Genomic DNA, 27934 nt, shown 5'->3' with positions numbered 1-27934 from the left:
TGAAATTTTAATATTGTTATAACGGTTATAAAAGATATTAATTACTTACTTAGTGAGCTTCTTGGTGAAGAGGTGAGCACAATAGATGCAGAGCTCTTAGCTGGATAAAGTCCCGGTTTGGGCGGGCTGTCTTGGACACTGACACTGTAATTGTCTGGAGACACTTCGTGGTCGATCCACTCGCGCACTCGAGCGTTAGGGTCGACGTTGTCGTTTTGCGACAAGACCCAGGGCTTGCGGATGCCGTTGTCGTGTTCGTTGTGGCCATCCGAGGAGGCCGCCTTCAGGCCCATGGTGGACAGCACTCGTTGCTCCTGGACGCGTAGCTTCTTTCGCTGATAATAGATGGCGGAGAACGCCACGAGGTTGATGAAGAGAAAAAGCACCCCGAGCACCACGGTCAGGCGCAGCAGCGAGGAGGCGCCGCCAAGTAAAACGCCGCCGTCGGGCACCTCGTTCGAGGGCTTGTGCTCCGCGTCACCCCGGTCATTGGGGTGGTCCGCGTGTCCCTGAGCGTCCGTAGGCGTCTCGGTGAAGAGAAAGGGTGGCATGGGGCCATCAGGGTAGAAAATGTCCTGATTCCAGTCGGGCTCGGCCATCGCTGGCGGGATTGGCGGTGGCGACGGACGCAGCAGGTGCACTGTGTCCCGGCCACTCGCGTCCTCCTCCAGCATCTTGGGTAGGTCGTGGTTCCAGAACTCCATCGCGTTGCTTTTGTACTGACGCCGCGTGTCTGGTGGAATGCCTATAGGGGAAAAGGGAAGCAGGCCAAGATTAAAACAAGACAGAAACAACAGTACTGATGAATTTTAGTCATATTTAAAAAGAAAAAAAAATAATTGGCAAAGAACTAGAACAGTTCCTAACATGGAATCGTAAAAGGAATTGAAGAGTTTAAAAATGTATATACCGAAAGTTTCTAATTGTATACCAATTAATCAAATTAAACGACAGTAGAATGCTCCAAAATTTGCAACTTCCAACCACTGCAAACGGTTCTACGCAGGTCTGTGATTTTAAGACGTTCAAATATTTTTTCTTGAGCTTTCCTATCATCATGGGAACGCCAATGAGCGCGATTCATTTAGTTTCATGTAAGTAAATTCAAACTTTCTAACATTCTGAAAACCATCTAAAAAAAGTTCTGTCTAAATCAGCCGAAAATCCGGGAAAACTGCCAATTTTGCTTCGATCTTGAGGAAATCATTCCCCTTTCCCCAAGATATGAACTTGTTCGTTTAAATTTTAAAGCTATAAATGATTTTTGATATATTTTCCATCCCAAAAATGACATTTTTTTAATGAAAAGGGTTTCATTTCTCTTTTGCTCTAAAAAGTAAAAAACCCTGACCATTTTACCCATGCAGATGAATCCGTTGTTTCTGCCAGTGATCAATTTTGAAACTAGAATAATATGCTTCCATTCAAAACGAAAATTTTGACCGGGCGTAATGTAGAATAACAAAGTGCTATCCTCCCATTTTCATGTTACGCATAAAATAAGAAACATGATAAAACACAACAAGATAGCCTCAGGTAAAGAAAGATAGCATGAAGAGAGTGTCTTTTTATTATTCATTATATTCTATATATAGACTCCGTTTTAATGAGATCATGTTTTAGCTAGGGAAAAAACAAAAATAAGAGATGATACATTGATGCCAAAACGAAGCTTCAAATTTCTTTTTTTTAAATTTGGTATTCTGATAAGTTAATCAAAATAGGACGAATGCTGGGTTGGATCAAGCTTGCTTCGCTGATTTATTTTCAAAATACTCTATACGCAGTCACAAGGAAAATAAGACGTCTTGGTTTTATCCATATTCCGAAATCTACAGAGCCACTGCAGCTGATCATTGTTTTCCAATACATTTTCCCCCTTTTGGAGGCTGGCCCGTCGTTCGGTAGGAGAACGAAAGTGTCATATTGTGATTTGGCTGTTGCGGCTAAGCTATGTCAGGTCTAGATCATGGCCATCGGCGAGGCTACAGGGGAAAGAGGTTCGGAATGAGGTTCCGGCCGGCCAGCCGAAATGTGCGTGCTGGGAGCAGTGGAGTAGACGCGATTGATTATACTCACCTATCCTGAGATAGGTCTGGTTGGAGGTGTCATATTCGGGCCAGTCGAGGTCCTTTTGCCGCCATTCGCGCCCGCTCGGCGCCGGAAAGCTCGCCTTGCGAGGCGCGTTGGGGTTGCTGCGTGCAGATAAATCTTGAGCCATATTAAGTCGACAGCAAGTTAAAAATGACGTACCCGGTTTTGGCAAAGTTTGTCCACAGATCCATCATGGTTTGCGACAGCGCCGCCTCCGGCTGCGTGAACTTATGGTGGAAGTGGAATTTGCCCCCGTCCAGGGGCACACCGAACACGTACGGCAGCTCCTCGCCGTGAATGCTCTCTGGAATCTGCCAAAAGAGTGAAATATTACCAAACAACAAACCAGCCGGCTTTCTTTTCCATTCTGTTGAGCTGCCTTTTTAATTTGGAGCTCGCAGTGCGCGCGACTGATTCCCGTTCAAGGGGCTTTCCAGCGGACGCAATCGCAAATCAAAAGCTCAGATTGGTCTAGCTCCCATTCTTTGTGGCCGCACGCTTCACTAACCGATCGCCTCCGGTTGCATTTTTAACTCAAAGCTCCGAAACAAGAGGCAGTGCCTGCCGCCGCTCGGAGACGGTTATGGATTTTTCTCCTCCTTTACAGAGCATTCCGCTGGTAATTGAGTAACTTTTCAGTCATGCAATTATTTTCCATCAGATCGGAGCGGAAAGCAGGGAGTTCAAAGGGTTTGCTCGCAGTTCATAAATCATTTCAGCTGGAAAGCAAAATCCAGTCGCGCGCCACGGATAGATTAAATAGAATTCTCGAGTACACTTGTACCATTTCTCGGCCTGTGCACCACGCCGTAAATCAATTAGGCCGAAAATTTGCAGTGAGCAGCAAATGAGTATTAATGGCCGCGTCTCGAAACAGGCTGCACTCGCTGCGAGCGCGTGTGTGGCGAAAATCCGACGAGCTGAGCGACTTTGCAGTTTAAAAGAGCCAATTTTTTTCGTCCTCTTGTTTGCGCGGCGCCAATATCTCGCAGGCATTTTACTTTGATAAGAAGAAAGAATGTTTCATAACAATTTATGATAGCGACAGAGGCGAGGGGGGCTTGTTCAAAGAGTTTCAACAAGTTTCGCTCCGCACCGGTACTTTTGGCAAAGGCTTTTCTGCGACGCCATCAGGGAAGGATATTTTCGCCGCCGCTGCTCACACTGCTCAGTCAGGAAGAAAAACCTCTCAAATTGAGCCGTTGAAAAGCAGCTTTCGCCGTTTGCACGCGGGTTGTGGATTTCAGGCCCGAAACAACAGCGCCGTGCCAATCGAGACGTCGAAGCCCCGCGGCGAGTTCTCAAGTCTGCTTGGAAATTTGATGTAACTAGCCCCTTTGTGTGCACGGATCTGTTTTGTCTTGCAGCAGAACATGAGAGTTTAGCAGTAGGTTTCTGCTTTCAGCCCGTGATATCATGTGTATTATTCCTACGTGTGGGTATACTGCTGCGTTAGTTGTGAATGAGAATTATTGCTGCTAGGTGTACGGCCTGTATATCTCTGCGAGTATCGTTGCCTGTGTTTCCAATACACTCTAGAGCAGGCATTGTGCCAGTCCCAAACCGCAAAGTCGAGGATAACAGTGCGGCGTTTAACTGTAATTAAAACTGTGCACTTGGAAGAGTACGAAATTAATTAATTTTCTTTGTTTGGCACTAATTAGAGCTTGTTTATGTGAGTTTCTTAAATAGCAAAGGACGATTCTAGCTGTTGCAAAATTTTAAAGCTTATATTAAAAAAGTTATAAAAAATTTCAGTTTATGTGTGAAGATAAGGATTGAAATTTGTTCGTGATCTTGGGCTTTTACGGCCCCTTCAGTACAAATCCATTATCCCAGAATAGACTGCGGATGTTTCTGGACCTTCTTTTATTTTAAATGATTGACTGCCCTCATTGCTCAGCACAAAAAACTGATAAAACTTTTTAAAACCCCGCCATGCTTGCCCTTCCTGCCACAAAACTCTCATTTATATGAAACTATCTACTTATTTTATGAAAAGTCTTTTAAGGGAACTTTCCTAAGTGCTTTTAATAAGGCTGTAACAGCTACCCAATCAAAAAGATGCATTAAAAACTTCTCTTTTTCTGAGTGAATTAAAAAGTAATAAAAATACATACAGGAATTTATAGAAACGGCGGTTTTTATTTAACAAATGGATCTGCAAAGAAACGAGCTATTTTTTATTTTTTATTCCTTGTGTGTAGTAACTTTTTTATTTCCCGTTCTAAATTTGAACTATTTTTCCCGAGAGTTTCAACAACATTTTTGTTTGATTAATTAAATTATAATCTACGTTGCATGCAAATTTGAATATGCTTTTAACTCCCCAATTTTCTTATTTCACCATTCAAGCCGATTGAAATGACCTCATAGCAGCCGTTTTGTTAATCACTTAAAAACAATTCCACAAAGCGAACATTAATTTCCGTGTGTTGTTTTTTTAATTCGTTAATGCAGCAACCGGTTCTGGCACGAAATAAAAATTTCATTTCAGCTCTCTCAACGTCAACTAATCTGCATATATGCGCACATCATTTCAACCCTTTTAGTGTGCGATTCAATTTCAGGCTAAATTTCCTGCGAAATTCCCGCTCTCTCGCGAATGCAAATTTTCGTACAGGCACGCACTGGTCAGGCCGGAAAGCTCGTCAGTCTCCTTTCACTTGCGTCCATTACTCAAAAAGCAGCGAACGGGAGAAAGGAATAAAGAAGGAGCTACTCTTTTTTCCGGTCCATGAACCTGGAGCAGCAGCAGCGAAAATTGGGTAATAACTCACTAACAGAGTGTGCGAGGCGAAAATCAGATATCTGGCGGCGGCGGACTAGAATCCACCGTCCGAATCGCGCGTCTGATGAGTCGAAAGGGTTGATAAAAGCCAGGCAATAAAAGTAATTTATCGCGAGGCGCGCAAATGAGAGGTGGCAAACAGCAGAGAAAACTGAAATGTGGCCTAAAATTCGCCCTCGGCACCGGCCCCGACGACTGCAATGGGCTGGAAACGAGAAAAGCAGCAGCGGCGGCGAACGAACGGACCAAATATTAAAATCGATAAAGCAGCGCCGCGCACAGCCAGCACCGCCGACGAGTGTTTGATGTTTGCATTAGCGCGCGAGACGGCCGCGAAAAATTTCTTTGAAAATTAAAATGCCGACGCCGGTCGGTCGGTCGGTGGGGTCGGTGCTTTGAAAATATGCCAGAAGAAAAAGCTCGCCAGCAGACTGGACGGCAGCTGGCAGAGCTCGTCAAATTAGCATTTTGCCCGCGCGCCGTCGTCGCGACTTATTATTCTCGGCCGCGTCTCATTAGGAATTCGGACGCGCGGCGCCTTCTCTCGTGCACACAGCAGAGGAAAAAAACAAGCCTGACGCCGCGATTTTTCACCAAAGAGTAATTTTCGCACGTGCGTGCATGCAAATGAACGGCCGCTTTTCTGGTTCACCGAACTGCGTCTTTGGTACTTGCTAAACGCGATTAATTTGTTTGAGTTCAATTGAGAGCGGTCGATGAGTGGAAAATTTCTGCTTTTCCCGCTGCACACCGAGCCGTGCTTGTAAAGCAATAATTATTGTATTTGTGGAATCGAATGCACGCGCGCTCGTGGTGCTTGAGCACCAGCCGTAGTTCGCATTTTCAAGCACGAGAGTTGCGCTCGTAAACTTCACCACTAATGCACTGTTTAATAATCCAGGCCGGAAATTCTTGCTAGGTACTTCGAGGATTTACAAGTGGGCGGAGAAAAGCGAAAATTGTTGGTAAATACTTTTTACCTTCGCCGCTTGTTCACTCTATCTATACAACAGTGTTCTAAATCACTTATCAGGTTATTTTTATGCTATACAAAAACTGACTTTGAAAGTACTTAAGCATTTGCGGTGTTTTGTCTTGAGACTTTGCAAGATTGGTATATTTCGATAAAATATGCGAGAGCAATCTTTTATTCACGCCTTTTCTTTTTTTTCAAGAGATATAAACCGTATGATAGGTGGTATTCAAACTCCGCCAGTAAAAGCAGAGAAAAAAACGTGCCACCGAGGTATGTCAAAACTGTGACATATTGATTTGGCTGTATTAACTATATTCATCTTCAATTTACTCACATCAATCCTTCAGAGAGCGGAAATGCCCTTCACACTCAGTTAGAACTTTTACTCTTGACATCTTCGTCTTTTGAATATAACCTTAACAAATGCTGAACAATCGTAAGTCATAGAATAATTAAATAATTTAGTAGCATCACCTAAATTTTTTTTAAAAAATTTCAGTTCAATAATTTTCCAGTCTGAAAACTAAACAGAAAATGCTTTTGTTAAATTTACATTATAAAAATTTCAACCTAAAATGAACTAACGAAATGCATCAGTTTTACAAGTTGTACATTGGAAAAAAATTAAACGTAAAATTTAAACTAAAATACTCATAAAATTATGAATTTACTATTGCTTTTGTGTACACATTACGCCACACTTTGGCTGGAAATTGAAGGGATTTAAACAAAAGATGTGGCACGTTAACCGATTGAAGCTGTCTGTTTCTATTATTGCCCTGGGACATTATTGCAATCAAGCCTGAAGTTTAAAACGCGGTTACCAGGTCCATGGGATAAAGTCGCTTCGCCGGCTCACCGAAAGTTAATCAAACCCGTTTTGGGACTCACCGAAGGCTTTGCGTTGCGACCGACAAAACGCCAGATGCAAACCCGCTCAACCGCGCAAGGAATCAAAAGGATAAAGGGTTAAATATCGACCGGCACGGTAGCAGGAAAATTCCAGCAGAAACGAAGAATTTGTGCAGCGTCAGCAGGTGAATGGAATAATGCACACCCGTCACAGGCGGCTTCTCAAAGTTATAATTAAACGTCAAAATTCATAAACAGCAAAACAGGGACGAGTCAACGTGCAACATCAGGCTGCGTGTATTAGCACTAATTGCTACACGTGCAAACGCATAAAATATTCACCGCGACAATTGCACTGGTGCCGACTTGTGAGCGCGCAGCATTCAATTGCGGTAGGCACCTTCGAAATCCGAAATCGATAAACTGGTGTTCAGTTCGGCGTCGCCCAGCCCGCCCGCCCACGTCCCCGATCGTAAACAATAGAGGAACGACAGTAGTAAATCACGGTGTATCGCTGATGGCATTCCAATGAATAACGCCCGCCGCCCCGATAATAATCCACGTATGGAAAATCTCATTGTCAGAGCACAGTTGCCGGTTAGGGCGAAGAAAGGCGGGCGACACGTAATTGCGGCTCGACAGCGCTCGGATGCTGTAAATCTGCGGCGTATTTTGAATTGTTTCCGTCCTCCAGACGAACCCTTCGTCTCTTTTCGCGAGGCTTGTTCTTTTCAGTCTTGCAAATCTTGAGGTGTGCAGGGAGCGCGGATTTTTTTGTTTTGTATATTGTTTGCGTGCAACACAAAATTCCTTCAGGGCTTCAGCGAAAAACACGAAATTTCATCTGAGAGTAAAATTTATGCCCCGGGAGAGAGACAACCGACGTTTTTTCCGTCGGCAGCACAAATTGCGCTCTTCCCAGAACACCGGATCCGCAGGGTGAAAATTCCGAGCTAATCTATTTAAAAGTCACGCTATTCAAGGAGTTGCAAAAATGGTGAAGCTTTGGCAGCAAAATCACTACAGAAGAGGAAAATAAATATATTTCATGTAATTTGGAGTCGTGTGTCAGGGCTTTACAACTTGACACTCCTCATTCATGCTAAAAAGTAAAATGACACGTGTCGTCGTGCGGTTCAAACCGCATTCCTCGCGCATAAAGCAACGGCTCAACTTTGTACAGTAGAATGTGAATGGTAAATTTAGGGTACATCGCAAGATAATTTTTTTTCACGCCCTGACAATGAGGGCTGTCAGCTGGTAAACCTGTATTTTACATAATTTTATGTAAAAGTTATTAATAAATCGTATCCAAATCCTCGATTCATTCCATATTTCACAAGCTATTGTTTCATATTTGTTAGAAACCGTTCACACATATATACTGTAAAATTCTGCGAGTAAAATTCTTCCATTTATGGTTGAGTAATAATTTTAATGCAATTGCCACGTTCCCACAACCTTACAATCCCCAGTGCTACTAATAATAAGAAAAAAATGGCCATGTAACACTTGTTGTCATCCGGTTAAAACCTTTTTTCCTGCACATGACTCGGCAGAACGTATAAGTTTTCACGTTGCAAAATCATTTCTCCTGATAATGAGTGAGGGGTGTTAAGTGACATGATGTGTTAAGTTATGTTATTCATATATTTCAAAAATTAATAATCATTTGAAAAACTCACAGTTCTATTTTACGTTTTGGAGTGCTCTTATTTTTATGTGTGTATGTATATGTGATATGTGTATGTCTTGTAGTTCGGGATGCTATTGCTAGCGACCCAAGAAACAAAAACGATATGCATATCGAGCTTTGCACTATGATGGAAACTAGTCCACATCCTGAGCTGATTACGGCCCTTGCGTACAACCTTTCCACGTCAAGAGACTATGTAGAATATGAGAAAAGATAATTCATAGCAATTTTGCAAGAAAATCAGCTGGATAATTTCTGATCGCATGATTTGCTGCGATTTCCTTTTGTTTATCTGAATATCTGTGGCATTGAATTAGTTCAAATTTTCCGTTTCAATCATGTAAAAATGTTTTTTGTATTTATTTTGTAAATACAAAAGGTCAAAATTTAGGAGTGCATATTGCAACATATTAAAATGACAGCTATCCTCCATGTAATTTTCTATATATCTTTATATTCTTGTTTATTCTTGCAGTAGTCAATACAATAAATACATTGGATAGAAATAATAAGAGCAAGAAATGGCAAACAGTACTAGCAAAATAAAGCTAAAACGATCCTTTACAGAGTAATATCACGCCGCACTGAGCCGCATCTAGCTGAATAATTATCGTAATGTTGCAAATCCAGTAATTTTATGGAAACTTCCATTTTTAAAACTTGTTGAGCTTTCAAATTCAAAGCATTTTTGCTGTGAAATTTTTCCCAGAGCGTGGTTACCATCATTATTCGACCGTAAAATTTGAAATATGTGCAATGCTTTTTAATCATTTTCATGGACGAAATTTTGCCCTACTGGTCCTTAATTAAGTCAACTTGTGAACCTCAAAGCGTCAAATTTGTTTCGGAGAAATTTCCCCATCGGTAAACACATTCACACGGCCACTTTGAAAAACTCGCATATTCAACACGCGTTTTTAAAAATGAAATCGCATATTGAGTGACGAGGACGAGACGAGGTGGTGATTATTATCCGGCTGAAAAACGGCCCCGTCCGAGCGCGCGGTGCAAAACGTCAATTATAGGAGAGGGCCGGTCTCTTTTGTTATTTGCCAGCCTGTCAATTAGCGGCGGCACAATGCCTGCGACCGCGTGCGCGCGTCAATTTGCGACCAGATAATAAATCGGCCCCCCGGCGGCCTCAACTTTTTAATCAAAAAGTTCCTCGGCCGGTACGTACGTACACCGTGTGTGTAGTTGCGCTTTCGTCTCGGGCTAGCTGGGAGCACGTGAGGTGCGAGTCACGTTCGTGTCGCAATATGTGCGAATCTATCAGCACGCTTTGACAAGCGAACAGTTCATTTCTATTCAAAAATCGTCGGCACGAAATCACTCATCGTCTGGAGAGAACGAGATCGAGCGGGAGGCTTTCAAGCGGTGCCATTTATTTGCCCACTCTCTCGACGATTTGATAAAAATTGCTGCGCGCTCACTCACTCGGTCCTGCTTCTAACGCGCACCGCGGCGGCGAAAAGAGAAAGAGGCCAGAATTGAGTTTGTAAGGGTGAAGTGAAAGTAATAAAATCATTTCTTATAAAGACGACTGCTGCTGCTGACGGTGTGTATATGGAGCAGCAGAGTGATAAAGACGAGAGGCTGCTGGCTGTCTGAGAGGACGCACGAGTGGGAAAATGGAATTTTCCCTCCCACCGGGCCTCACAAATCTCGACTACAATTACGCCTAACGCACTGACTCGAGCCAAAATATTATTTTATATATATAAATAACCTCGGGTGAAAACACAATTTATCATAATCCTCGCTCTCGTGTGCCGAGTGCGATCTTTTGTTCTCTGCGCCCTGTCCGCGGAACGCGCTGCCAGCGAATAAAAGTAAATATAGTGTACCGCGGCCGGGAATTTTACAACTAAATTCGCCGGCTAAGTACATATTGCGGCTGAAGCAGAACTGACAGTTTTATTAGATGGAGAGATATCTTGATGAATGACTACGCAAATGGCAAAAAGCTTCAGCAGACGCCTCCAGCTCTCGTCTCGCCCCCCGTTCTTGCTTGTCGCCGTCAAATTAAGTCGGCCCGAGAGCAAATTGAAATTGAATTTTATCGCGCCTTCTCTTGGGAGCAGTTTTCTCCTCCAAAGTTTTTCCTCGCCGAAATGGCATCCGCCCGTCCAGATTCGCAGTTTCCAATTAATTCCAAGTTTGTAATTGGACAATACTTTCGCCACTGATAAGCTAGGTATGCAACGCGCTCGGTGCGCGAGACGGGCTGGTTGCCTAGCCGCTCCTGCCCGCAATCGAGCGTATAATCGGAATTTATGTGCGACTTGCGAAACTTCATAATCTGATAACACCAAAATATGATGAAATTCTGCAGTGAATAAGTTCGCTTTGAAATGAGAAAAAATTGTTGCTGACGTTAGCACGGCTGCATTTTCTGGGTTTCCCGAAGCCCCTTTCCACTTTTTCTCGACAAAGGAAAAGATTATATATATGCCACATCTTTCTTTGCCATTGAAATTTTTTAAATTAATTGCATAGGGCGAAATATTGAATGTAATAATTATACTTCAAAGAGACCTCGGGGAAACGAAAAAATTGCATATTGATGTAATAAAAAATTATTAAAATTCTACGGTTGAAACTCACCGAAGGGTAGTCGCCATATTTTGATCTGTGCGTGAAGACGTAGAGGTACGACTTGGGGTTGACGGCCGAGTGATATTTGCCCATCTGGATGACCGGAGCGGTGGCCCTGGCATCGCTGAGGATGCTCAGCAGTTGGTCCCTGGTCTGCTCAGCTGACACGATCTGCTCATGGCCGCTCATCTGCCAGGCTGGGTTGTACCTTTGCAGCACCCGGGCGAAAACCGAGTCTGGCCGCAGCTCGTAACGCGCCGAGATGTAGTTGTGCAGCATCTGGTCGCGCTCCTGCTCCAGCATACCGTACGCCAGGGACACGGCGTCCAACAAGTGGTAGCTCTCAATCTCGGTCACGCCGTAAAGAAGGTCGTACCTGGCAATGTGAAAATCGGGGTTTAATTAATATTCTGCTTCTTACATCGCATTTTTTATTTAGCTCAGCTAAAGGTAAGTAAATGAACTGCAGCTAATAGGAATTTTAATTAAAGAAGAGTTTACAATAAAATTTTATATAAAAAATATTCAAATTAAGAAAAAAACTGGAGCTTGTATAGATATTTGAAATGGTGGATAAATTTTCCAGTATTTCTCTAAATTTGAATAATTTAGAACAATTAAACCTATAGTGACATTTTTCTTTCCATTCCCTCCTTTTCTCTCTTAGTATATTTTCAAAAGAAATTAGAAAGACCATCTTGAAAAATTCCCTCCTTTTGATATGGGGAACAGTTCCCAGGAATTAAGGTCTAATTTTAATAGCATCAAGACCCTAAATATAATAAAAAATATATTGCAAGTCAATTAATGAGACAAGCAACAGTATTACAAACAGAAAGTTGAATTAAATGATGCGAGCCAAATTAGATCAAAATCAGAAGAGCATGTGTTGACATTAGCTTCATTTGGCTGATTTAGCAGAATGTGAAGCCTATAGAGCTTTTACATCCGATACCATCATTTTATTTGCAATATTTGGTTACAATCTGACTGATGGTTTGCATTTTGAAGCGTCAGCTGCGATGGGTGGATGCTGCGCTCAAATTATCCAATCAAAATTTGAGATATCTCTGTTTTTTGCTTGTTTTACGTTGCACCTGAGAAATGAGGACGATTCCCAGGTCACATTGTTTTTTATCTCTCTTTGATTATTTTAAAAGTGGAACATTACTCTGCCAACCCATTCATTTCTTTGTTCAATTTAGCTTGAATGGAGAAAAATGTCCTTTTGTCGGGATAATTAATGGTCTCTGTCACATTTCCATAAACCTCAAAAAGACCCTTGAAAAATTTTGGCCGAGATGCTCTCTCTCTCTATCTTTCCCTTCCTCATTCTCTCATTGCGCTAACTTCGGTGGTAAAATTTATTACTGCAGACACTTTACATGGCAGCTGAAATATAATGCAGCTGCAGGCACCAAAATGCACTTTTATAGTTCTGCCTTTTTACCCGCTCGTGACCGGCCATCAATCTTGTCTGTTTAATCTCTTTAGCAGACGAAAATTTTGCGACCGAAGGAGGGAAAGCAGGGTGGGGGGAGGATTGCATAAACTCGCAGGACGGATGAGTATCCAAACTTGCGGAAACTAAAGAAACTTTGGAAATGGGAGTACCGGGCTGGGCGAAGTTTGGTTGTTTAAGTTTTGTCTTTGTCTTTGGGCCCTTTTGCGTAGAATATGCACAACGTGTGTCGCACTATGCAGGCATTTCTTGTCGCACGGAAAAATCCGTTTCCACAAACTATAGATGATCCGATTTTCTCGCACGACCGGTCAAAGGCGGATTATTTTGTTGATTTCAGGCCTAGCAAAGCGTTAACAAGGCACACGGAATGGAAATAAACGTGCAGATAAATTGGGTCGACGCGGAAAAATCCTGCTTTTGAGCGCGTGGCCAAATGGGAGGCAGCGTTGAATTCCTTTTCAGAAGCGCCACTTCAGCGGAAGATTTGTGAGGTATCGCTTTTAATGAATGCGACGGATGTTGGTTTCAATCTAAAAGTATGCGTGCGTTGCCTATTGATTCGCGCCTTTTATCAAACGTGTCTCCCCGTTAATTGCATTCCAACAGATTTTCTCGCCTTCGGAATCGGATGCTGCGGCGTGAGGCGGAAATGATTGAATTTATGAGGCTTTCAGATACAAATTCACTTGTTTGAACTGACGCAAAATTCATTATGCAAAAATATCAGTAGAATGGTTCTCTCTGCATTTTTAATAGGTAAACATTAATATACATTGCTCTTTTCATGGCGCCACAAAAAATGAAATTGTGCAGCAGCAACAACAAAGCGATGAAAAGTCTGCGTTGAATGCAAAATATGCTTGTTCAATCCCCGGAGAGAAATAGAAAAAACAGGCCGCATTTCCTTTCACAAGCAGTGCACACGCCATAACGCAACACATTAGCCTGCCTGCGCGCAACATGAAAGAAGCTTGCTAAAAGATTCAATCTATCGAGCGTTCACGTCAAAGTATATTTTGCTCCGACACTCGTGCGTGGGATGTTGTGTCATGGCGACGATGCCCACAGTTTTTGACCTCCGGCCTTTAAATGAGTGGGATGCAATAAAGAGCGGACGGAGAATCAAGTCGACCCCGAGCGACTGACAATAAGATATTTCGGGAGCAAAGGGGGATCGATGAATAGCCCTCAGAAAAGAGAGGACGGCGAGACGAGGACGCAGGCAAGAAAGAAGGAAAGGGTTGCGCGCTCGCGACAGAGAAGTGTACGTATTTCTCCGCTCCGAACTACATGCACGGCGGAAAGGGAGGTAAAATTTGTGTCCCCGCTCACAGGCACAACGCATACACACCCACGGCTGGCAACGGCAAGAGTGCTAAAAGCTAAAAGTCACATTTGTTTCTCCACCGCTTTCTCTGTATTTTTTCCCAATGCTGAGAGGAATGCTGTTGGTTTTTCAATTGGCTTGGCATCGGCCTGGTTATTTACATTTCTTGTGCGCACACAGCAGCTGTTGGGCTCACTCGACTCGCGCTCCTTGTTTTCAAAGCACTCGCGAAATAAGTGAGTGAGTGTATGCTGCGTGGCAGGGGTAGCCGTACTTTCGCTCTTCCGAATCGGTGAATTTTTAATGCGGCAGACACCGACGAGCTCGCGCTGTGTGTGTGTGCCGGCGTCGGATTCAGCTTGTGTTTGTCAAAAAGTTTCGGCCCGCTGGAGCAGGCAGCCGGAGTGCTCGTATGTTCCTTGTTCGCGCAGAATTAACCAACCTGCTGTTGCTGTGCGCAGAGTCGAGCAGTACAACTAACTAACTCCCTAAAGCCGCCGGCTTTTGTAATAAATCGCGCGCGAATATCAACAAGAATTTTGAGTAGAATGCCGGGGGGGATTGTTGGCACCTCGCTGCACGACGAGAATTAGGGTATTTTTAAACTTAAATGAGGCAAAAATAACGAATCGAATTAAAGAGTGGCTCAATTCCACGCGCCGCGGTCTTGGATAAACAAGCGTAAATTAGGAGCGCGCGGGGGAAGAAAAAAGGGCAGCGACTCAAAGGGCCAGTGAAAACTAATTAAGTGGCGGGTTAATTAACGCGTGGCCTTTATGAAATGGATTAACGAGAACGCCGCCGAGTTAGTATGTATTGCTGACCTGCTGAATAGCTCCCGGTAAACGCCCATGAGCAGGTGGGGCTCGTTGGGCACGACGGAGCCGTCGACGACGGGCCCGAAGGGTGTCACGAACGGCGGTGCTTGAATTGGAATGGACATCAGCTCGGAGAGACGCTTGCGGCGCAGACAAAAGGCGAGCTCGTCGCCCTTTTCGATCAGCGGGCAGTTGACGGCCTGGGCCACTTGGATCGTGAACTTGAGCGGGTTCTTGGTGATGGCCCAGTCAGCCATGGCCGACCCGCTCATTAGGATGGCGCGGTGGAACAAACCTGCGGACAAAGGAACACGCGGGGTGGTCTCAAACAAAGGGCGAACAAACAGAAATGAGAATGGTCGAAATCAATTATATCACACCAACCTCCGTCGGCCTGCGACACAGGCGAGACTAGTAGCAAATTTGCACACGCCGCCCCGGTGCCGTGTCCCATGAGGGTGACGCTGTTGGGGTCTCCGTTGAATGCTGCGATATTCTCCTTGACCCACTGCAGCGAGGCCACTTGGTCGAGCAGGCCGAAGTTGCTCACCGTGTTGCCCGTCACGCCGGGCTTCAAGAACCCTTCGGAAGAAAACGAACGGCACACGTCTCAAATTGGTCTGCGACGCCGGAATCACGTCCGGACGTTATAGAAGTGATTTTACCTAGTATGCCGAGCCTGAAATTGATAGTGACGACGACGACGCTGCCGTAACTGGCCAAGGCGGAGCCGTCGTACGGATTGCCTCCGTTCCACTCGAGGGACTCGCCGTGGATAAAAACGATCACCGGGTACTTTGGCAAGTTCCGAGCAGCATTCGCCTGACCTGTGGACCATTGACGAGATAGAAAATTAGAAAAGGAGATTGGACAACTATATAAGAATGTGAGCTCTCCGTGAGCCGTCTGTAATCATTTTTCAAGTCATGCGTGCGCTGTGGGGGGAAAAGTTTTAGCGGAAAATTCATCCATTAATTCAACCATGTCCCTTGCGTTTAATTTTAGGAACGCTTACGACCATAGAGGTGCACATTCGACCCAAGCAGCAGGCAGAGAGCACCGCTAAACAGAGGTGAGGATGAGTTGCCTGCAACACCATTACAGTGTAACACTTGAAACAGTTTTCAACATGGAAACTATTTAGGGAAATAGCCACCACACGAAAATAGAATTTGAAGTTTTAGCAAAATTATTTCTACTGCAATATGATGATAAAAACTGATTAAACAGACTCATCGCATTAAATTAATTCATTTTAGCATTTAAAACGTTTGTATTGTTTCATTTTGTAAAGCCTAATTCAATAAAAAACATCAAAATAAAAAAAGCAAATAATATGCGAAAACTGATAAAATTGAATTAGATGGTTTAAATGTTGAATTTGTGTCTGAATTCTCATACTTAGGTGTTGTGTTCCAAACCTCGGGCACGTCCTTTTCGAGACATGTAGAAAAAAGAGTGCGAGCAGCTTTAATGGCTACTTATAGCATTAAAAATTTAAACGGGCTTTCTATCAATACTGCGGTTAAACTCTTCGACCTTAAAATCTCGCCAACAGCCTCATATGGAATTGAAATTATCTGGCCACATCTAACTAACATGGATTTTGTAAATCTAGAAAGAGTGAAAACTCGCTATTTTAAAAAAGTGCTTGGAATTTCTAAGTATAATAGATCTCGTTATGTTTATGAATTGATTGCGAAAGACTCCAATTTATATGTAACTGACTTAAAGGTTAGATTTAATCTACCAGAGACTGATGTGTATATAAAGTTCTGTGAAGAAAAGAAAACAAATAGACTGTTAATTTGTTCTGAGTTTTTTGAGACTGAAACTATGATTAATGACAACTGGCGTGGCCCTGATTTTCCTGATAGACATATTTTTGCAAGATTTGCTTGTCATGGATATCACTATATTTTCTGTAATAATGCAACGTTTCACTATGAGCCTAATTATGATTGTAGATGTAAGTTCTGTGGCGAGACTTGTGAAAAATATCATATCCAAAAGTGTACAGCAAGAAAACTTACTTTGAGAGAAGCAGCGAAAATGTGTAAAAATTGATTAACCTTTAGATGTAGAGTGTTGCACGCATATTTTGCGTTTAATAAACCATTAATAAAATAAAAAAGCAATACATAATGATAAAAGGACTTAAAATCCATTGCAAATATATTCTGAATGATTGCAACAATTTCGTTCAAAGTCCATTGGAATTATCAAACCGTAAATGAATAGTCAATCTTTTGGATCTATTGTTACCTTTAATTTTGTGTTTAATAAAAACATGCTCTTTACTTTTCAATAATAAAATTGATTAGCGAAGCATGGTTTCTACGAGACAACTAACAATGCAGTATTATAACTAAGATAATCAGGAAGTGATAGTATTCAAGATATAAACAGGAATAGAATCGTTTTTGTATAGTTGCATTTTTAAATATTTTCATAGCCAGCAATACACTGAACGTTTAATTATTTGTGTTTCTAGCAATTAATTGAAACTAACATATGGTTTACATTTTAATGTCAGATTACAGCAGTTTTTCCATTTATAATTTTTTATACAATTTTAAGTAATGAAATCAATTTTAAGTTATGGTTTTCTTGACATATGTTAAAAATGATATGCAGAAAAATGTTTATTTTTGAAAAAAAATTAGGTTGATAACTACACCAAAATATCAGCATGTAAAATGATTTATCAAACACGTCAGCTGGTTCTTTAAAGTTTAATAGAATGAACATAAATATGGAATAAAATTATCTTGCCTCTTAGGATTTTAGAGCCCTGAAGCAGCATCATATTTTCAGCAGTTGTTGTAGCAATTGAGCAAGGGAAAATTGTGCATGCAAAAGGAAAAACGCCCAAGCAGCAAATTCAACTACGAAGTCGGCGACAGTCCGTGAAACATGAACTACGCGACACACGGCAAAGAGAGCACAGAGCAGCAGCCCTTGAATTGCCAATTAAGAACGGAATCTATTTATCCAAATGTATACGGAGGCAGTCGACTTTGCTGACCCTTTTACCGCGCTTTTAATTCGCTTTTTCGACCACTTGTGCCGGTTATTAAAAGGATTTCACTGGAACAAAACCCGTTTCGCCGCACAAAGAAGCGTGATTTCAGCCGGCTGGCTGAGTGTTGTGTGCGCGCCAGATTATTTTCGTAATTAGAGGCGGAGTGGCGCATTTTTCAGCGAGAAGAAGAGCGCTCCGCCGCTCTTTTTCATTCCGCGTTCGCAAGTACGTAGATTCGTGCGCCAGACTATGCACGGAGAGCGTTCGAAAATAAACGTTTACAGATTGTATCTGTCATATTTTTTGGCTGAGAGTGACACGCGCGCGCCCGGCGTCTATTCCCGACAAATGGCAAGCCGGGCGAGTGTGTTGTGTATATGTATTTATTGTAGTGTTGCTCACACACGCGGGAGGAGCGTTGAAGGCGCAGGCAGTGCCGCGAGGCGAGCAAAAACACGCCGAGATGCCTTATTCTCGGCCTTGTTTGCGCGGCTCGGCGCTCCTTTTACGATGCCAGTCGCATTGTCGATCGTATTTCGTACCCAGAAACGTCACTCCGGCAGAAATTGGCAAGTTTTATGGGCATGCACGAAGCGAATGTTGCTGTTGTTGGTGGTGGCGCGACAATTCATAAATATATGTATGCGCGCAGAATGAGCTGCTGACGGAGATAGGCCGAACAATTTTATTGGATTAAAAATAAGTGCATACGCGTGGCGGGTTGAGCACACTGCGTTTGCCGCGCGTGTTTACATTTTCGTTCGTTCGCTCGGCAAACAGCAAAATACGAATTTTGCACAGCGTCGGATAAGATCAGTCGTAAAAGTGGGCAATTACTCTTTTGGCTCAACTTGTTTGAATGTTGTGTTCGCGAGCGCCGATTTTCCGCTCACTGTTCCTATATTTTATGAGCCGCGGCAAGAACTTTTTGCATCATCTCTCGCATACAATCCAAACATCAAATTAAATCGCTATTTCGCTGTGTATTTATCACTGATACTTAAATTTCAGCTTCCTCCATGTTGTGTGTGGTTAACCGTTATTTGTAAACGCGCCTGTGTATAAAAACCACACCATATAAATAAAAAAATAATGTCTGTACAAATTAGTGTAATGAGCAAAATAGCTAAAATCGTCTCAAACTGTCAACAAGTAATCAGACTAGAACAGATGCTGCAAGCAAATAATTTTCATTAATGATCCGTTAGAAACTATTCGAGTTTGTTTTTTGCTTCATTCTGTTTATCTTCTAGAGCACACGAATAAGTTAATAAACATTTTTGTTTCAAGCTTTGATTGAATTTACATTTTGTAGCCTTAAATGCACACATACATAAATGTTCCATTCATGACTCGGAAATTTCAGACTCAAAATTACTAAGAACAGAAACAACCAGGCCTAAACTAGCAAACTTTTTTTAAATTTATTTTAACTCAGAATCAAGTAACAAATACAAAGTTAGAGTTTTAGTGGGTAGCCTCAAAACATGCCATTCATAAATCTGTAATAAACTAGAAGTAAAAACTGAATTTACTAAACTTAAAACAAATAATTCCGATTTTCCGAAAGTTTTAATGGTTGTATCAATTTTTTTATGTATTGAAGGATACAAATAGATAAAAATATGTTTAATATATATGTATTTGAACAATATTTTGCGAAGTACCTATAGGCAGAAAACTAAAATTTAATATGTTTTTTCCCATTCAAAATAGTAATTTGATTTCTAGGAATTTCAAAGACTATTTTCCATCGCAATCTGATTTTGAAAACAAAACAGCTGATCTTTGATGGTTTTTCCAAAGCTTTAGATTAGATCGTAACTAGTTCAATAATTAGAGCAATTTCAATGTTAAAAAGAGACTTGAAGTTTTCACTCAAGGAAGGCATTTCTGGTGATGAAATAATTGGACTTCTATTCGTTGATTTACGGAATACCTAAAACGGGGGACGGGAACTCACACAAAACCGTTTAACTTACAAGTTAGCTCGCTTTTTTGACGCACTGCAAGTGGTTAACAAGGTAGCCGATTCGAGTTTCCGAATACGCTATTGACGCCACAGATTTAAAGATTACAGATTTAAATTTTTTTCTGTTATGGCTCCAACTGGCGCTCTAAACATGGGGGGTCCTAACATGTTAGGATACTTTACAATGAGAGCCTACGTGCTACGACCCCTCATGATAAGGGCGCGACTGGAGCCAAAATTTTTTATTTTTGAAAATTGGCGGTATAGCAAGTTACAGCTCATCACAAAAATTAAAATCTAAAAACAACCTCTTTTCTGCGTATCATGCAAATTTAATGCGACGGTCCTTTGCAAGTTTACAAAAGCTTTTTCCAAAACCCAAAAGAGGCTCAAATAATTTAATGATGAAACTGAAAACATCATGTAGCTTGTTAAAGATGCTACCAAGGCAGGCACAAAACATTTTCTAGTACCAGCGTTTTATAATAACCGATTTATGAGCTGCTCAAAGAACGCGTCTCTCGTTATTTCACTTTCTCTGAAAATAGAGAACAGGTTGATATGACAACGTTTGTTACGCTTTCCGATATTCATGGGAAGGACACTAATTGAAGCTCTGAATATGTATGTGAGTGTTGCTTCTCCGCAAAGACATCCATTGTTTGCGAAAATGTGAGAAAAGCGGCTTGCAGAGCTGCAAACCAGCAATAATAACGGGGGGCGGGGCCGCGCGGCAGCCAATCAATATCAGCAAGTTTAGCACTTTTTAATGAAATTCCCTTCAGAACTAGGCACTCCACGCTCCTCAAATTGCCGGTCAGAAGTTAATAGGAGGCAATTAAGTCAACTTCATTCAAAACGCGCCCGCGCGCTCTCGACTCGATTAATCGGCGCTGATGTTGACAGTGCACGTGCAATATTAAAATTACTTTTCGCCGTGCACAGGCAGAGAGGCTGCACTCCATCAATTATGCAGTTGGCAAAGTGCTCGCGAACATAGCAGTGCATGCACGCGGAGAATGCATCACGCCCCCACCCAACCCCCTCCACTCGACCTGCCTTTTCCACCCGCCGGGGGACAATTTAACCCTCTATTTATTTTTATTTTCATTACTCAATTTACTGCATGGCGCACACACACACGGTTTTTGCACGCCGCTTAACGGTTTGGCGCGAGCTCTAATTTTAACCCGACCGGCTAATTGGGCTGCGCCAAGATTAAAGGATCCAATTTTTAGAAGTAAACGGCTCTTCTGGGTGACATTTATTCGACCATCGGAATGGCTTTTCGGTAATCTCTGCCGCTCTGACGGACACATTTCGAACAAAAGCAGCCGCCGGCTTTCCTGCTCCAAAAAGACTGTTATTTTATTTTTAATTACCCACAGTGTCCTCCGCTAGATCACTTAGCTAAATGGAAATAACGACAGTTTGTTGAAAACTTTTAATTCAGCATCTGACTTTTAAATGGTCCAATAGCGGCAAAATGTCTATCCTCGCAGCTGTAACTGCATTTATGGAAGATCCTGGCTCTGCATCGATATGGTGTGCCCAGAAAATTTTAGGACCAAAGATTTTATAGAGATTTTGATAAATAGGAAATAAATAATGGCTTTTAGGTCTCCTAAAAGTATACTCTTTAAGCTGTCTGCGAAAATTCGGCCCAGTGGAAATATATTTAAGATCTTTCTGAATTTAGGTCTCTGGATATTACCTGATACCCGATCAACTAACACCAGCTCGTTAAAGAATATTAATTCGATTGTTGGTCTTTGGTGTAAATTTTAGGAAGCCTTTGAAACTAAAAGAAAATTTATTTATTAATGAAAGGAACAAACCCAAATACGACATTTACAGATTAAATCTATCATTGCTCATTGTATATCAAAGCACTCCGTAAGTGTCCAGAACTTACGCGCATATATGATCACGTGATAAAACAAACACTTCTGAAAGGAGCCGTCAACCTTAAAGAATTATCATTATTTTTTTATAATTAATTCATTGTGACAATTACATCACGTAGCAATGACAGTTCTTAGCAACAACAAAGACGTTTCTATGATTTAAATGTAATATATTCAATTTCCATTTTAATTAGTTTCTGCTTCTGAGCAAACACATCATCTAGATTTTTTACTCTATCTTGCACTAGTATCAAAGAGAAAATAACGTAGAGCCATTTAATTTGTTCGCGAGCGTTGTAGATGGTGCAAACATTACCCCTATTAAAAGGGAATCGTGGAAGACTGCTTCGTGATCACACATTTCTCCTTCTTCAATTCTCGCAGCACTGTAAACAAAGGGAATTCATTTATTTATTACGCCCTAGCTATCGCAGCAGTCGTAACTGAAAACTTTTCTCGCTCTCACGTCGGAGCAGGCAGGCAGCGGCAGCACAAAGCACAAAAAGAACAAACATTTGTTGAACCGACTGAAATGCTAAACAACAGTCAGACACCATTCCCAGTAGTAATAATACCGACGTAGATTTGTCTCCGGTGCTTTTTAAGGAAAAGAGGAGGCAGCCGAGTCGGGAAACTGTCATGTAAAACGCCTACATAGGACAACATTGTGTCGCTGGAAATAATCGTTCTTTCCTTGACAGCCAGGCAGCTTATTATGAAATGCCACGCGCGTTATCTCACCGCATAGCGAATAAATGTCGCACCAGATTCAACTTTTCGAGGGGTAGTTTGATAAGCGCGCACGCATTTAATGACGGCACCGACGCAGATCAAAGTGATAAACCATGCGGTTGCGGTTCTACGCGGCGAGCAGGATGAAAAGAAGGCGGGGCAGGGAATTTCTGGATGCTTAAACTCGATTTCCTTCCTCTGATATAATTTTAAGTGTGCGCCTTTGTGCTCCCGTCGAGAGTAGAGCAGTATACACACAAACTCCGGAGGCAAGCGGAGCGCCTCTTTTATACACGCCGGAATGGGTGCTTGCAAGCGGCGAAACTAGGTGACGAACCGACTGGGTGACAGCCTGTGTGTAAAATCATAAAAAGCACCTCGTAAATTCACGGAAAATGGAATTAGGAGAGGGTGCTTTCCCGAGATAAACATCTACCATTTCGTGTGGTGAAACGCGCGCGCGTCCCGGCAACCAACAAACGTTCCTCCAAGCGCGCACAATAGTCGCCGCACAGCAAACTACCCACTGGTGGCTCTACATTTTATTGCAAATCGCGTGATTTACGGCAAATTAAACGACAGGAAAAGCACAGCCAGCACGAGCAACGCAGTCCAGGGCCATTAATTTATATTTTAGGGTGCGGAAAGTTGGTGTTTATGGACCATCAACGCAAGCAGGTCAAAGTTCTCTAATTCGGCGACAATGGACTAGGATACCAGGGAGTCAGTTGTAAAAAAATGTTAAAAAAATAACAACTGAGAGTACTGCTTTTATTCTTATTTAAAAGTTCACGAAAGGATTTTCAATCATTCTTCATTCCTTTCTCTCAAGGACAACAATTTTGGTTTCATTATTAATTGGACCGCGTTTCCTTGTTCGAATTTGACCAAAAGACTAAACTTTGTTCGAAAGGGATTAATTCAAATCGGATAGTGTCTAAAAAATTGGATTTTGTCTGAAACCGGATAATTTCCTGTCGGACAAATTCCAGTAATTCTGACAGTTTGCGATTTTTATCGGACAAATTCTTTTCCTACAAAGTACATCTCTCTAAAGGGGTTTTCAAGACTGGTAGCAGATGCCAATGGAGCCAGATGCACTCGAGGTCTCGAGGATGCATAATATTTCAGTTAAGCTTCCTTGGTGTACGCTAAGCTTGGTGAACTGTTTATTTTATCGTAATGCCACGCAGAAATTTCCTGCTGAACTATAGTTTACTTTTTTATGGAAATTGTTTAATGCAAATTCATGAACAAATTCTAATAATTGTAACTCGTATTCCATTCTAGCTCATGTATTTGGGCTGCAGCCAGTAGCCGAAATTAGTTGAGCAGGAAACTTCTTTAGAAATAAGGAAAAATGAACAGCTTGCTATTTGCTGAGGAAGATGCATTAAATTTCAACTAAAATTTAGACTAATGTAAGCTTAAATTACGCGTAACAACAGATAATCTGTTAATAAACTGTTGAAATAAGAGTAGGGACCATGAAATAAACAGAAATACCGACAAGGTGACTCCATCGATTCCCAAAACCAGGCAAGCGACTAATAAAAGCAGGAACGAACGGCAAATTAACCCGGTTCATGAGCCAAATCCAGCGTTTTTGCACGCCAGCCAAGAATTTGACGTCACTCCCTGTAAGAGAATATCATCGTTAAAAGTCTCGCGGGCTAGAAATCATAAAGGCGTAAAATTGTTGTTAAATGTGCTGTCCATAGTAAGAAATGCGCGTGTTTTATTTTATTCTCGTGCCACCGCTAACAGCTCGCGTCGAACTTGTAAGCAACTTTTCCCTATCTACCTTTAAGCCAAACAATCGGTTTTTTATAGCTAAACTTTGACACCCTCAAAATAACTTTTTTGATAAGCCCAGCCAATAACTTTACTACAAACGGCAGCACGACATGCTGTTGCGGTGTAAAAAGCGAAAAAGAGGAACAAGCACCGGCAATCGCTTAGAGACGCACACACACACACACACACACACACACACACATTTGTCGGGTCGGACTTGAGCTGCACGTTAAAACTTTACTTCTCGCAGCTTTGTGCTGCCTTCAAGGAAAAAAGAGTTGTGGACCGGTATGGGTGTCGCCGCTGCACCACAACCAACATTTGGCACCAGGGAGTGACGAAAGTCGTGTTTGCTTTCTTCTCTGCTCCAAGCTGTCATTGCCGCAAGTTCTGCCAATTGGCATGTGTGGCCGCGGCCACAAAGGAGAAATAATATTTCGTGCCTCACATCATCTTTGTGAAAGTCGTGTTAAAATTAAATTCCCTGTGTACCCAACACAGCGTGAAATTCGATAAGTTCCTTACTACTTGTAAAGCCGCCCCCATTCAGCATGTAAAGAATTTCCCGCTGGCACGCAACTTGAGCGTTTATCAATATAAATACGGGAGGACTGCCGAATTTTGACGGAAAAAGGATGTCTTATGAAAACAAGTAGATTTTGTATAATTTGTAACCTTGCCAAGAGTGTATATATATATATATATATATATTAATTAGTTATTTCTCGTCGTTTATGGTCCACTTTGACTCCCCTTTGGTTTCGACTGCTCCTTACTTTTTGACGTCATCCGCCCTGGGCTGGACGCAGGGACTAGAAACGAGGACCAGCCGATAAAGAAAACATTTATAAACGTTTTTCTCTTTTGAGTATCAAAATTAGAATATATCCTTCTAGATTCAAAATGAAAACTGGTTAACGCATTCTGAAAACATTCAAATTTCTTGGTTAACCAAAAATGACGTGTTCTCCGAAAAATCTTATTTTTTTATAAAAAGAGATAGGTGGGGGGGGGGGGGGGAAGTTTTACATTTGGCCGCTGCAAATTTTATTTGTTTTTATGCTTGCAGATGTTTTATGATGCGACTGAAAGCTTTAAAGCGATACGGGCCAGAAAATTAGAAAAATGAGTCAGTTTTCCAAGATTATATCTGTATTGGCTCCAGTTATTAGGCTGGTAGACACAATTTAAACTTCCTTTTAATTTAGCTAAGCTTTTAATAATATGAGAAGTTTTCTGGGTAGTTTGAATAAACCGTGTAAATTATTTGTAAGTTAATAGGAAAACATGTTGGTCCTCAAAAAGAAAAATTAAAAGCTAAATTGTATGCACCTTAAGGCAACATTTTTTTTTAAATATAAGCCTTAAAATGTTTTATTAAGTTCTATTTTAACAGTTTTACTAACATTTACGTTAATTTCCTCGCGATTTGAAGGTAAAATCATTTTATCAATATCAATAACCAATATCAAATTAATTTTTCCATTTTATTTGCATATTTTCCCTTGGTTCCTTTGTTTCTGAGTTTAAACTAAATCTTGTCATCGTTCATTTTTATTTTCAAATATTAAGTATATCAAGTCATAATCATCATTTTATGTTTATTATGAAACGCATTCTCCCTTCAACAGCTGACCCTCGTTGTCCATTTTTATACATCCTCCAGCGTGGAAAAGTGACACCTCATTGATTTTTACTGTCAATCTTTTCACATCACTAGCTTTGCTTTCAGAATTTGACGGTCTGTTAAAATTTGTTAGCAAATGACACGGAAGAGCTCATTTTTAACTCACTGTAAAGCTTTCGATCACTTACTGGAGCTTGGGGCGTAGATGTTCAGGTACAAGCAGTCTTCGCTCTGGTTCCTGAGGTAGGGCAGCAGCCTCTTGAGGTAGTGGTACCTTCCGGCTGACATGGCCTTGAGGGCCTCCTTCTCGTTCGAGATGTCGGGCGGATTTTGCGGACACACTGGGCCGAAGCTGTCCGCCTGCCTGACCCCGGGCCACGGGGGCGGCGAGCCGGGCGGCATGAAGCGCTGCGTGCCGACGGGCGGCGCCGCGTACGGGATGCCCAGGTAGATGTCCACGTTGCCGCGGCTTGGATTGTTTGCCCTGAGCAAGATGCCACGCAACTTGCCCTGCTTGATCACCACCTCGCGCGTTACCGGGATCGGGGGCGGCGGCTGCGGCTCGCTGGCCGCCTCCGAGGGACACACGGCCGCAGCCGAAAGCGCGAGCAGCACGAGCAAGAGCGTCATTGCACTTGACCTTGGATTGCGGAGTACAAGTAAACAGCTGGAGTACGACCAAGTCCAGCGGTGAAATCGAAATGGTGTCGGCACTATTTCGGGCTTGTCGGCCGCCAGACTGACTGACTGGTACGGGATAACAAACGGACGGATTGTGGGGGCTCCGAAAATATCGGAAAGAAATGCACGCGGCTGTATGTGAAGAAAAACTTTCTGTTCCAGCCAAGAAGAAGTAGAAGAAGAAGTCTTATCACACAAAGAAGGCGAAAGCCGCCTCGTAATGAAATTTGGAGCCAAACATCAAAGTTGGGGGCGCAGAGTTAGCAGTCAAGTCAGCAAGTTTACACAAACACACGCAAGCACTAGGGTCGCGGTGGCATCCCCGTTCGCAGCTAGCCGATTTCTGCGGCGCACCTCAGCAGCCAAACAGCTGCTGGAGACGTCGGACGGCGACGCATTTTTCCTGCTCGGCTCGTACTTTTTAATGGCGCTTTGTGTCGGGCCCAACGCTTCACTCAAACTGAGAGAGACTAACATCTCGGCCGCTTTATTTGTAAAGGGCCTAAAAATAGCGGCGTAGGCTACGGTGGCGCGCGGCCAAATGGCTGATTTGTGTGATGCCCGCTCGCTCTCGCGACGCCTGCCGCGAGTACTACTCCGACTACTATTCCTTACTATTTCTTTATCCGCGGGCACGTATAAAAAATCGCACACATACACACGCACTTGGTGTGTTTGCCTAATTTGCGAGCCCGCCAACGAACGAACGAAGCAACGCGCGTGTGTTTTCGCGCGCATGACCGGGCCCTGGTCCAGCCAGCGGCACCCCGTTCGTTATTTGCAACGAGCGGCAACGAGGGAGGCTGCGTGCGTACTTATTTACACCAGCCGGCTCGATCTTGACACACTTGCCGCTGCCAAACTACTACAAGCCATCGAGAGAAAGGGCGACACCCTCGAATGATGATTAAAGACGTTGTCGCGCCGAAAAAGTTTGCTGGTTAAATGCAGCCCGGCGTTCTTGTCGCGGAAAATTGGCATAATTTTTTCGCTTGACGTCACGCTCGCGAGATACGAGTCTCGTTGTCAAGGTGATCATCTCGGACTCGAATGTGTGACAGCAGCTCTTCAACGCCGCGCATAAATCGTGGGAGGCGCGGGTGCGTTTGGCAAACTCGCGAGGCTTGCGGAAACGCGGGTTTAGCTCGCCTCGACCCCCGCCTCGATTTATGTTTGCCTGCCGATCGAGTTACACATGTGTTTGAATTTTGTGCTCGCGCTGCGATAATCACTCTCGCTGCTGGATCGCATAATTTCTTGTTAGCTCGTACCGCGCTCTGTTGAATTTGCGGAAAATTACTCGGCTTCAGCGATTTCGGGCTCGACATTAATCAAAAAGGAAGTCACACATTGTGCCACCACAATGACACAAACAGCTATTTTTAGACATTAAAAATGACGTCTCTCAAATTTGAATGTCACCAAGAAGTTTTTTCCATTAAGATTAACTTTTGGAAAGTAGTATGCACCACTAATTGTGCATTCAGGATTGGCAACTTGCTTGGGGTTAAGGTAACCATAACCCTTTCCCCAAGTAGACCTCAAAATCCACTTAAAACTTTGCGCAATAACGCAG

General features: G+C 42.6%; 1 protein-coding gene across 1 annotated transcript in view; it reads right to left on the bottom strand.

The window, feature by feature from the left end:
* LOC135935564 (neuroligin-4, X-linked-like) overlaps positions 1 to 27121 on the bottom strand; it is a 30268-nt gene extending 3147 nt beyond the window's left edge. Inside the window, exons 1-8 of the mRNA XM_065477997.1 lie at positions 25866 to 27121; positions 15283 to 15444; positions 15002 to 15199; positions 14624 to 14912; positions 11017 to 11383; positions 2254 to 2405; positions 2080 to 2195; positions 50 to 745 (exon numbers count right to left, since the gene is read on the bottom strand). Coding sequence (XP_065334069.1) covers positions 50 to 745; positions 2080 to 2195; positions 2254 to 2405; positions 11017 to 11383; positions 14624 to 14912; positions 15002 to 15199; positions 15283 to 15444; positions 25866 to 26307 — 2422 coding nt within the window. The 5' untranslated portion in view covers positions 26308 to 27121. The remainder of the gene's footprint in view (positions 1 to 49; positions 746 to 2079; positions 2196 to 2253; positions 2406 to 11016; positions 11384 to 14623; positions 14913 to 15001; positions 15200 to 15282; positions 15445 to 25865) is intronic.
* Positions 27122 to 27934: the final 813 nt, after the last annotated feature.

The sequence above is a fragment of the Cloeon dipterum genome, chromosome 2 (assembly GCF_949628265.1).
Source record: "Cloeon dipterum chromosome 2, ieCloDipt1.1, whole genome shotgun sequence".
NCBI classification, from domain to species: Eukaryota; Metazoa; Arthropoda; class Insecta; order Ephemeroptera; family Baetidae; genus Cloeon; species Cloeon dipterum.
This window is presented reverse-complemented; position numbering and strand designations above follow the sequence as displayed.